The sequence below is a fragment of the Talpa occidentalis genome, unplaced genomic scaffold, assembly GCF_014898055.3.
Source record: "Talpa occidentalis isolate TD23 unplaced genomic scaffold, MPIMG_talOcc4v2.1 talOcc4.13, whole genome shotgun sequence".
NCBI classification, from domain to species: Eukaryota; Metazoa; Chordata; class Mammalia; order Eulipotyphla; family Talpidae; genus Talpa; species Talpa occidentalis.
Window position 1 is genome coordinate 5,312,977 of NW_023601322.1, and position 12,780 is coordinate 5,325,756.

A 12,780-nucleotide genomic window follows, 5' to 3' on the forward strand; every position below is an offset into this window, starting at 1 on the left:
TTGAATTTTTTATAGCAAATCCTGGTGACATTTGTCTCTGCTTCATTATGTATCGCTTTATACATGGGGATTTTTTTTTTTTTTTTAAGGTGACCATGTGCTGTATAACATGTAAAAATGTAATAAAACTTCCTTGGCATGATCAGGCACCTATTCCATGGTCCCTGCGCCGTGCTCAGGTGCCCAGGCAGTGCAGGGAGTCCCGCTGGGCCACGGCAGTCTTGGTGGCCTCCTAAGTGATAATGTAATAAAAATAAAAATTCACTTTCTCATTCTCACTAAGCACATTGGAAATGCTCAGTTGCCTTGTGAGGCTTTTGTCTTCCGTGTTGGAGAGCATAGTTGTAATGCATTGTATTTGCTGCAGCAACATTCTGCAGTGTGGTTGTTGTTATATAACAAAAGAAACTAGAACTACTCGAACAGTAAGTTTTGTATTGCTTAAATAATTCAGATAAATAGAAGAATATCTCATACAAGGAACATTTTGACTCTGTTCTGTAAAAGGAGAATTTTATTTTGACAGCTTGTGAAGAAAAGCATTTTCAGAATTTTCTGTCGTTATCTTTGAATGTGAGGATTGAATTTTATTTCTAACTGGTGTGATTACCATTTACTTGTTATGTTTTATACAAGTTACTGCCTCTTACTTGATAATTTTCATTTTATCTTTGAGGTAGATAGTGAGGCAGGTTAATATCCTGATTATGAAGGAGATAACAGAGGGTGCTAGAAAAGGGATAGCTATATACTTAATTCGCAGATTCATTTGCGTGCTCATTCATTCTCTGGATATTGAATGTCTGTATTAGACATTGGACGTAAAAGGGAAATAAGAGGAACTTGCATATATGAAAACAGGAAGAGGAAAATAATCCTCTTAGATATCTACGTCATCCACCTGCTCTTTGTTACAGCGTGCCTGTTGTCTTGTCTGGTCGTCACATTAGTTCTGTGAGGTCAGTCTTCCAGCTGTTTTACAGTAAAAGAAGCAGGATTAGAAAGATTTGTTTTACTTTATTTTAAAATAATCAATGATGTAATCACAATTGAACCTTCAGAGCTCTTGTTCAAGTTTTGTTGTGAGTTTCTTCACAACTCAGAGAGCTGCTTGTTTTTTTGTGGGAAAAACCTGATCACATTTGCACAGACTTGTCTGCATTCTCCGCGCAGCTGTTGCAGCACTGTCTCTCTGTCTGCAGCGTGGCCTCCCAGTGGAGGAGCCAGAGCAGGAATGTGTCACCTTCCACGTACAGCTCTTGCCAAGGCCACTGTTTCTCATATGCTCTTGAAGCATTTGGAACCTGCTTGAAGGCCTCCTCTAGATTAAAAAAAGCAGGGTTACCTTGGGTGCTTGCTCTGATCCTTGTAATTAGGAAGTTTAGAAGCACTGGCGTGGTGGCATGGGGTAGTTTCTTTTTCCAGTGATTTGATGAATCCAGAAAGTTTTCTTTTTACCTGATGTGGAACGTGTGGCTCAGTGATTAGCTTCTAGTTTTATATTTGTTTTTCTAATTTGTAAATCCAAATCCATAAATATTTTCAGGTTTGCATTATTCTACTTACTTTATGCATTTGATAACTTGAAAATGTTTTGTTTAGCAATGCAAGTGACAAAAAAGCAAATCTTTCAAAAAATCAGTAAAATCCAGTCTTCAAGTAGGCATGTTGGTAGACTTTTAACATCAGCTTCTTTTTTCTGCAGTTGCAGTAATTTTTCAGAGTACTTCAGTTAGATTTCTTACAGGAAATAGTAGTTTCCTTGAGTATTATAAACATTTTTATTTGCTTTAGAGGGAAGCATTTGACGTAGGAAAGGCTAAAGCACTATACTTTATGTGTGTGTTTGTGTTGGTTCTACAGGAGAAAGGGTTGTAAACCGAGGTAGAAATGCCATAAAATAGAGAAGAGGAAAGAAATTATAATAAAAATCTACCCATCGGGGCATCATCTGTGGATAACCGTCAATCTAGGATGCCATTTTGTAGGAGTGGGCCCCTTCATTTAATCTTTCTGCCAGTTAATCTTTTCATACTTTGTTTTTTACAAAGTTAGTGAGACTATAATGTTTTTGTAACTTTACAAATTAATTATTATAATTTTTTAAATCTATAAGTGATCTTCCTTGGCATGTACTCTATGTAAATTATTTCCTGCATAGACCATTTCAATTATTTATCTTTTGCTATTTTTAATTGTGCCATGTGAGGAAGAATTGCTTTGTGCATTAATTCTCCTAGACATTCTGATAGCTTAGAAAAGATCCCTAAAAAGGAAACTTAGGAATTGAAGATTATGGTTCTACGTCAGACATTTTATGCATACTGCTAGATTAGAATGTTTAAGACTTTTTAAAGTGATTTATATATGATATTGATTTTGTTTTGTCTTTAAGAGTACGAAGATGGTGATCTGTCTTCTTGGATCAACAGGGAGAGATTTCAGAATTACCTTGCTATGGATGGATTCCTGTTGTATGAACTTGGAGACACTGGTAACAAACATACATTCAACTTTCTGTCAGTCTGTAGTTGCATATGTCATTCTGATTCTGTAGGAAAAGAATTTTAAGCTCTATTTCATAATTTCATTACTTCCTTTAGATCTGATTTCCAGTTCTGCTTTATGAGACTAGATTAATACTGCCAACGAATACCTTTGTAGATGGGTTGAAAATTAGCTAGAGAGAATTTATTTACTAATAGGACTGGAAAATAAGGAAATTAGAAAAAATAATCAAGAAGCTATCGTTAGGAGACTCATTCTGTAGTTGGAATATCACTAATAGTAACCTGTAGTCCTGCTTTTACTTGTGGGGAGGAAGGGGGTTCAGATTAGCTTGGTTTCTTAAAGTGACGTGATTGAAAATGACAGCAAAGCAAATACAAATAAATATAACCTGTGACAAGCTGGCCGCGTCCTGATGCCTGTTTTTTTGTGTTCTTCTTTCGGATGTTTGTTCTGATGCTGCAACTGGTTTTTAATGGTCTGGGCGTGATATTTGTGTCTCTGCTGACCCTTCAGAGGGAGGTGTGCCTGCTCAGAATTGGAAGTCGATGTAGATGTAGACAGATTGTAGGTTTTTTTTTCTGATTATTTCAGGCCCCCTTGAAGAGAAAAGGCGGAAATGTAGAAAAAGATAGTTTTGCTTTCAGTACACTAACCACAGGAGACAGGCGTGACCTTGAGACAGTCGAAACAGTCAGCTTCGGCCCTGCATGAGCCGCTTCCTTCCCAGGCTGCCCTGAGCAGAAGTTTGTGGTGCTGCTTATGCCTGACAGGCGGCTGAGGGCAGAGGGGCCTGTGCCCGATCGGCGCCCCACCTGGGCATTCACCATACAGATGCCACCACGGCCTCGCTCGCCCTCGCGCTCCCAGCCTCCCCCCACCCTGGCCACTGTGGGGCTGTGTGCTCTGCCTGCTGCTGGGTCTCCAGCCCCTCTCACTCCCGCTCTCTCCAGCCTGCTGCCTTTTCGGTTTCTTCAAAGGTCCGTGTACCTTGCACCAAAGCATCTTTTTGCAATCTGTTTTCTTTGCCGGAGTTTGTATAGTTAATTTATATTCATCCATCAAACTCAGAACAAACACTGCTTCCTTGGGGAAATCATGACTGACGGACACCCTCAAACCTCATTCGTTTGCTCTGAATCCTCGTTCATTCTGTGTGGTTATTTCCCTGGTCCCAGCCACGCTAACTTCTGAACAAAGCTGGGGCTGCACGCTCTTCCCTGGCCTTGGGATCTGGCCACCTCAGACATTGTTGGGGGCTCAGTAAGGGAGAAGTGAATTACACCGGAAACTGTCCGTTTTGGGCTGTGGGTAGATGCTCTGCATGTAGGGATTTCAAAAGCTCAGGAAGTTCTCAAAAATTAAAGAAGCCAAATATAGCACAGTAAATGAAAGAATATCCAAGAGGAGAAAGCATCGTGAGCTGGTGTTTTCAGGCGAGGTTTTTAAAAGCAGTTAAAAGTAAGTTGAAAGCTGTGTTTGAGCAGTGTAGAGTTAGGGGAGAAGCACCAAGGTGTGGGGGTGATATGTAAAGGTGGTTGGCTGCTTTAACCCTGTGTTTATATACCCTTGTGAGTCGGAAAGTGTCCTGATAATTTTTGTGTCTGTAATCTCGTTGCACTCCCAACAACTTTGAAATAGATAGTAGTTTCCTAGAATAAGCTGAGTCACATAGCTGGCAGGTGTGCCCCCCTCTCCACCCCAGAAAGTGTGGGCGCTGCTGGGTGGCAGGTTGCTGCTGTGACCCCGGCGCCAGGGCCCTGGTTGTGAGGTCTGCTGCCTTCCTGAGGACATGGAGCTGAATAGGGTTTATGCTTAGGGTTAAGTGGATGAACATTGTTATGTGTATTATAACTGGTGGGTAGTGACTTGTGGTACCAAAGAGAATAAAGAACAACAATGTAAAAAGTTTTTTTAACACTATATATTATTCTCTTAGATCTACAGTAATTACTAGTGAATTTATTTTATTGACATTTTTCCTTACGGTTTTAGCTTTTGGCAGAATACTTAGCTTGTATGAAAACAGTACAATTTGAGCATATTGTTAAATATTTGCTATTTATATTTTGGAGACAGGTGGAGGAAAGAAACATTTGATATCAACTATTTGAGTAACACTCTTCTTAGTGTAAGATAATTTCAGTTAAATCTAGAAACATTATTTACCAATTTGCTGTTCACAATTGAAGTAATAATTGAAAAGTTTGTGTGGGAGTGTTATTGAACTAGATGTCTGTCTTAATTTCAGGAAAGCTTGTGGCTATTGCAGTTATTGATGAGAAAAATACATCAGCTGAACATACCAGGTATAGTGAGTGTCTTAAAATAAGCTTCAAGTGTCATCCTTTTCAGACTTTACATGACTTCAGTTAATATAGTATCCATCTTTTCCTGCAGTATTAGGCAGGCAACAGATACTGTAATTGAATCATGTTTTTCAAGTGAAGAGATGAAACATACATCTGTCTGTTCTTCTACAGATTAAAGTCAATTATTAAGGAAGTTGCTAGCAATTACAGAGACCAGTTCCACAGGTAGGTGCTTACATTCCAGAAGATCCCTATGTCTCAATAATATGTTATCATTTAGGAAAGCAAAAGAGGTGGAACTCCACACCTGCAGAGGGGAATTAAGGTGCTGATGTGAACCATATAATGTTGCATTCCAATATGAGTTGTCAGGACTTGAAACTTGTTGATGTATTTCCTATAAGTAAAAAGAAAAAAAGAACAGGTTTATATATGATGAGAATGTGCTTCTTGATAGAATATGGAATACATTTGTGCTAATAAGGCACATGGGCATTTGAGATTAAATGAACAGCCATAGTCAAGTAGAGACAGATGACAATTTTGACAGAACTGAACAAATAATGGAATATAAAAAGTGACATTTCTGCTGTGTCTTAAATCATTCTGTTTGTTGCTACCATAATTAGAAATTTGTTTTATTCATTCACATATTTTTGGTGCTTCTAATGATGCATCAGTATATTTCTCCTGTTACATAGTAAATAACATCTTCTGATCTGTTGTTTTTTGTTTTTTGTTTTTTTTTTTCAGAGTAAAAGGTTAATTTTTCTTAAATGTATTTCAGTTAGAAACACTTATATTGCCCTACATTTTAAACATATATAAACAAAGTAGAAATGTCTTAGAATTTATTACTGCTTATGTGTTTGTATCTCAGAACCAGGGGAATTCATATCTCATCTACATTTATTATAGGTGATTTAGATTTTTTTAAGATTTATTTATGCATAGAAGAACTGGGGTATAGACCATAAGTGTGGGGGTGGGATGGGTGAGGATTCACCAGAGAGTGGGGAGCAGAACAGGCAGATCTGAAATATACTGCTGAGGGGAGCAGTGGGTGAGACAGGAGAGGTCTGCTGCCCCATGTGGGCTAGATCCCTGCCCAGCCTGGGATCGAACTCGTGCATCAGTGGCTGGCGATAACTTGATAGCACAGTCTTTAACCCCTGCGCCACCTGGGAGGCCCTAGATGTTACATTTTTATAGTGTTTATATGCTTACTAAGCCTAAAGTTCAGTTCTTTGTTTATGCTGTTATTTACATTTGTTCTATTTAATATTGATCTCTGTTATTTTGGTTTTGTGTTTCTGGTTGTTTTTGTTGGCTAAGGGATCTTCAGTTTGGCCATATGGATGGAAATGACTATATCAATACCTTGCTGATGGAGTAAGTAAAGTGCTAAATGATTGAATGATTTGTTACCAGTTCTACCAGGGTTTAGATTTCTTTTTCTGAGAGACGCAACCAGTAGTTAAAAGCAACATACCTTTGGTATATTCTGATGCAGAAATTTTCCCATTAAATATTTCACTTTGGCTTTTAAGTCTACATTTGAAACACTGAGTTTTAATATTTTTGTAATAAAAAGATTAATTCCTGTTTCAGTAGTAATTTATGGTATTTTGTGAAGACTTTCAGAAACTTGCAAATTTTGTAATTTTTGTTTAGTATATAAAGTTCTGTTTTAATAAGTTGATGTAAATTAAATAGAAAATTTTTAGCATTCAGAATTCTAGAGCATTTATTTTAACAAATTAAAATAACTAGGAAAACAAATAATTTTGAAGTAATTTCATCAATGTGTTTATGATCTAAAGATCTGATTTATTTCTGAAAATAAAATATTTATCATACCTATACTGAATTAATAAATTTTTTAAAAGATTCATTTATTTATTTATACAAGAACCGGGGTACAGGCCAGATGTGCAGGAGGGTGAGAGGATTCACCAGAGACAGAGTAGGCAACAGAACAGGCAGACTGACGAAACACACTGCTGAGGGGAGCAGCGGGCGAGACAGGAGAGGTCCGCAGCACCATGTGGGACCCTCGCCAACAGGCCAGGTTTGAACTGGCGCTGCAGAGGCTGCGGACAGCTTCACAGCGCGACGCTCAACCACTTGCGCCACCAGGGGAGGCCTGAATTAATAAATTTGAAGCAAGAACTTTATTCAACAGAAAAATAGCAAGTGTTATATCATACGTTGTGTTTGGTACTGTTGATTCAAAGAGAATGAGTGAACTGGAGTCCTGTCTTTAAATGCTGTGGTCCTCCGGTGAGATAGCAAACAGTAAGACAGCCTGGAGAAGTTCCGAGAGAGCCTGGGCCATGGACAGTCCCCCTGACCCTACTGTGAAAACACTGGCCACAGGAGGCTGTGATGAAGGCAGCTGGAGAAAGAGTGCAGAGACAGCATTTCAGACAGAGCATAATAGCAAACACAATAGGTGGTTGGAAAATTGGTTTTGAAGAACAGTAGAGGTTTAAAGTAACCCCTGACGTGATGGCAGGGAACACTTACCAGAAGCAGTTGGTCTTGGCCAGCACACCGAGGGCTCAAGTACGGCGAGCACCATTGTGCAGTGTGCTGGCTCTCTGGAGTTCAGCCCAGGGCATCTGTGTGGAAAAGGCTTCATTCATTGTTATAGTGTGTTAAAGGGGAAACAACCTCACTTGCTAATCAGACTACCCTCCATAATTTTTGAAAATACTACATTGCCATTACTCATTTGTATCCACTTATATTACCCCTTTTATTCCAAAAAGAATTTAGTAGGGTTCACCAAAGATGTGAAGTACCAGATATATAATGAAAAAATTAAGACAAAGGAAAATAAAGACTATATATAGTTGTTATTGGTAGTAGAAAAACTTGACCCTGAATTTTTAATACTGGAAACAAAGTATAAAATTGTTATTTGTATATTTCCTATTGCCTATAAAATAGATTTGCTTAATAGGAGGAGTATGATTGACTTTGTAGAAACCTAAGAGAGTGTGCTGTGCTTTGTGGTGACAAAGAGGGATATCCTCTATAATAGAAATGCATTGTTAATAGAATTTTTACAGCATGAATAGTGGGGACTCTGTACAGACCCTCATGTCCCTCCAAGGTGTGTCAATCTAATGATACAGTGAAGCAATGTTTGCAAGACGTCAAAGCAGTTTATGTCGAATAGACAACTCCTTGATTCAGAATTAGAGATGGAAGAACATCCTTCTGGATTGTTACCTCCAACATGAGTTATTGTATAGTAGAAATGTTGATCTATAATTATCATCAGAGAACACAGTTTAATTGTGACTCTTAAGTTTGAAGGATTTTTTTTTTTCTTTCTGTTTATGATCCAGGAGATGATCTTTCTTGGTGATTATTCCAGGTGTGTTTGAAAAATAGTATTTTGCTATTGTTGGGTAGAGTGGCCTATGTAAGACAATTAGATCCTGTTGGTTGATATATTTAGGCTATTATGATTAAGACAGATAATGACTGTCTGCTGATGATCAGAGCTCAAGCCTTATGTTTTTGTTTGTTTCCTCTGCTTTTTCCTTATTCTCTTTCCTTGCCTTCCTATGGATTACTTGAAATTTTTTTATGATTTCATCTTGACTTATTTATAGGGTTTGTCAGTACATTGCGTTATTTCCTCAGTGGTTGCTATTAGGTATAAAAATTTACACACATAACTTATCATAGTCTATGGCACTGACTTGTGTGTCCCTTTACCTCCTTATTTCATAAATAACATCTTGAGAATTTCACTACATACGTTGAGGAAGACCAAATCACGTGCAGATCATATTTTGTTTCAACTAATAAATACGATTTTTAAAATTGTAGAAGAAAAAGTCTGTTGTATTTACACTCATTTTTGCTCTTTTTACTTTTCTTCCTGGTCTTTCAAGAATTTTTTTTTGTATTTTCTTTGTGTTTGAACTTTCTCGCTATTCTCTCAGGGTTGGTCTGCTCACAACTTCTCCTCTTAGCTTTTCTTGGCTGAGAATGCCTGTCCTTTTCTCATTCACGGGCTACAGAATTTGTGGTTGCCAGTTCTTTTCCTTCCTACTTCTTGGTTTCAGATGAGACAGTCACTGTCCTGCAGAGAAATGTGGCGTTGCTCTCTGGTTGCTGTAATTTTTTTTCAATGTTTTGAAATTTATGACATGTATAGGTGCACTACATGACATGGACAGCACAGTGTTTTGAAATTTATGACTTTTTTGTGTTTATCCTATTTGAAATTCATCTTCTTTAATCAGTAGGTTTATATCTTTATCCAAATCTGGTATATTTTGCTGTTCAGTTCTTTGCATCATCTTGTAGATTATACAGATGTCCTGCAGATAGCACTATATTTTGGTTTGAAAAGCAGGCCCTGGACTACTTTTGTGGGCTGTGGTTCTAGTGGCAATTTAAATTTTTTAGTCTTTGCTGAATGGCGTGATCTGCTGCTGTCTCTTATACACATCTTCCTGCCAGTGCTGCCTGCATAGCCGCTGGCTCTTTAGAGCTGCATCGCCAGTGTTGGGGGTTGGGGGATGCCCAGCCTGTAAGGACCAAGAGCGCTTCTCCTGGCTACTGGGTGTCAGCAGGGCCCCCACTCCAGTCCCCTTGCCTGTGCTGTTTTTTCCCAGCAGGACCCTCTCCAGTTCAGAGGAAGACTGTAGCTAGCTGAGGTGTCTTTGCCACCCTTGTGGTCTGGGAGATAACCCTGTTGGGTGGAGGATTGCAAGATGCCTGGCCATTGTTTCCTTTCCGCCCTAAGATCCCTTTCTTCACCCTGTGATCCCCATTTTGATTGTTTCTTGCTGTATTTTCCACATGAGATTTAGTGGGGAGAAGCAAGGACACCTTAGTCCCTACCATCTTGTCTGGTCCAGAAGCCTGGTACTTATTGGAAAAATGTTAGCGAATCTAAATCATTTTTTCTAAATAATCAGTGTCTCGACATGAAATATTGAATTGGTCATTTCCCAGCTTTATTTGCTATCTGTGGATACACCGTTAATGTTCCTTATCGTCAGTTAAAACAACCTACGTGTGGTTTGACTAATATTGTAAATCCAGATATGAAATGATTCAGTTTTGTTCCATTAGACAAAAATTGCTGAGTTATTTCTCTAAGACCTCTAGCCAGCAGTAATATTTTTAGAATATTTCAGTTGCCTGCCATGGGGCAGCTTAAAATCTGCATTTTTCAGAACTCATGATTTTAGACTACTAATATTTGGAAGATAATATATTTATTAGCCAATAAGGAGCTATATTTATAGGGGGATAAACACTGAAGAACTAGGGAATTTGAGAATTCTGATGCGTCCATGCCGTAGGCACTGATTGTCTGACAAGTTTGACAGGAAGTCGTAGAGTCTTGGTTTTCATGCAGTGGACAGAATGGCTCCCCAGTTTCCATGCAGTGGACAGAATGGCTCCGCAAGAATGCCCATACCCCAGTTCTCAGAATTTGTCAGTAATTCAGAGCAAAGACACTTTATAGATTAAGTAATTAAGTTCATGGACCTTAAAATAGGAGATTATCCCGCATTATAAGTGGGGAGCCCAGTCTAATCCCCTATCACACAAAAGTAAACTCCCTGGCGGATGCAGCAGAGAGAGCTGGAGCACGGGATGGACTCCTTGTTGTTGGCTTTCAGCATGAAGGGGCCACGAGCCCAGGGAGTGTGGTGACCTCTCGAAACGAGTAACTCGCAGCCATTAGCCAACAGGAAACAGGGGCCTTCATTCTAGTCACATGCACTTAAAATTCTACCAAATTTCCACCTCCGCAGATAGAGCCAGCAGAGCCTGCTAGCCTTCTGACCCAGAACTCAGAGACAGTGACTGCTGAGTCGCTGACTGCTGCTGATTATAGCAGCAACAGAAAGCGGTTATGTATATTAAGTATATTTTATCTTTGGCTATTTTTTCTCCTGAAGGATGGACCTTTTTTTAAAGATTTATTTTATTTATTTATGCATACTAGAGCTGGGGTGCAGGCCAGAGGTGTGTAGTAACTATTAGGAAGCATGGGAGGAAGGAGATGAGAGAGGAGCCTAGCACCGGCCTCTTTCTGTTAGTAGATACAGTTTGCGTCCTTGAGAGAGGAGGTGTACCACCGTGGTGACATGATGTTAATCCAAGTCCTTGTTGTGGACTTAGCCCATGGCAGACAGTGGACTAAGAGGTCACTGCATACTTTCTAATTTTAATTATAACTGAGGTGTAACTATTATTGTATAGATGAGGAAATTAAAATGTCTTAAAGAAACTCAAGAAAGTTAAAAAATATGCCCAAAATGACTCAATAAGAATCAAGGTCCATTCGGCAATTGAAAAGGATTAGAAGTTGAAGTGATCCAGTCTTCAATCCAGATCTCCATTATTCCAAGTATTCTGATGTAGCGTAACAGTGATATTAACGGATAAATTAGAGGAATTTAATAGGTATCGATGCCCAAATGTTTCTAACTTACAGGAAATATGTGATGTTCTTACACGATCATTGCACTGCAACATCGACTATGTTTGTTTTTTCTTAAATATTATCAGACCTTTAGATTATGATTTTTTTTTTAAAGATTTATTTATTTATATAAGCACTGGGTACAGTCAGAAGAGTGGGAGGGTGAGAGAATTCACCAGAGCAGGGAGCAGAACAGGCAGAAGGACTGAAGTACACTGCTGAGGGGAGCAGCGGGTGGTAGGAGAGGTCTGCGTGCCATGTGGGACCCTCACCCGGTGGCCGGGGATTGAACCGGCGCTGCAGAGGCTGCGGGCAGCTTCGCAACCCAGCCCTCAACTGGGGCACCACCGGGGAGGCCCTAGATTATGAAATTTTATAGTGGATTTTGTGAATATATATTTAGGGAGGCTATAATATGGTAATATGTTATTTTCTTTCATTATTCAAATTGAATTATTTTAAAACAAATAGTTGTTTTCTAGTTCAGTCGTGTATTTTACTTTTTCCTAAGATGCACTGCTGTGGAAACCCCAGGTTCTAATCCATCCCGTGAAAGGAGAAATAAATATTTTTGTTAATCGTGCATTATAACTAATAAATTGCTCTAGATCAAAAAATTGCATCATCTGTTTTTGTGAAAAAAGTAAAACAAAGACTTTTTCTTACTACACAGTCCGTAGACATTGCCTAATAGTGATACTGGATAATAAAGCGCCCCGGTGCCCAGTCCGTCAGTCAGGAAGGCTCTCTCCTCCACCACCCGCCCGGGGCCTGACTGCGCTCAGCTGGGCACCGCCAGTTAAGGTCAGGTCTGCTGCATGTGGCTTTCCTGTCCTCGACCCTGGAGAGGTGTTCAAGTCTGCGTCGTCAGCTCAGCCTGAACTCGCGGAGCTCGGCATCCCTACTGAGGAGCGTGTTGCTTGCCTGGGAGGAGGGCGTGGTCCACAGAGGGGGAGTCAGGGCAGTAAAACCTCTCCTGGATGCGGACGTGCTCCTGAGAGCAGCGTGAAGTGCTGACACTTCGGGTGTCCTGCCTGTGCATGTTTTCATACAGGCATGACTCGCCGTGAAAGTGAGGCGTAAAAGTGAGGCATGTATGACATGGGATTAAGCCGCCTTCCCTCATTCTGCAAAAACCTCTCCTTGAAAGGAAAAAAAAGGACAATGGAATGACACGTACTGTAGACGTCCAGTTGATTAGTGAAGCAAGTCTTGGTACTGGGGTGGAATAGACAGTGGTGAGTGGGAGGTGAGAGAATTTGCAGTTGTGGTTATAAACCATGTATTATGTACAAGTACCGTCCTGAATATTTAACTTGATTTTCCTCATTTAATTTTTATGACAAGTTAGTTTCCTTTGAAGCTCCTTATTCCCCTTCACTTTTTATTCATCTGTGAGTGAAAAGCATTAGACCTTAAAACTAAATTATGGAAAAGCCCCAGATTTGAACACAGTGTCAGGCCAGAGGCCAGGCTCTTCCCTGAATT

At 39.6% G+C, this 12,780-nt stretch overlaps 1 protein-coding gene across 2 annotated transcripts in view; it reads left to right on the forward strand.

Moving 5' to 3' along the window:
* The window catches only part of TMX3 (thioredoxin related transmembrane protein 3), a 42,217-nt gene that overhangs the window by 22,858 nt on the left and 6,579 nt on the right, over positions 1–12,780 (forward strand). For both annotated transcript variants that reach the window (XM_037508421.2, XM_037508422.2), the window contains 4 exons: positions 2,396–2,494; positions 4,760–4,817; positions 4,992–5,045; positions 6,156–6,212. In XM_037508421.2, the coding sequence (XP_037364318.1) occupies positions 2,396–2,494; positions 4,760–4,817; positions 4,992–5,045; positions 6,156–6,212 (268 nt within the window). The remainder of the gene's footprint in view (positions 1–2,395; positions 2,495–4,759; positions 4,818–4,991; positions 5,046–6,155; positions 6,213–12,780) is intronic.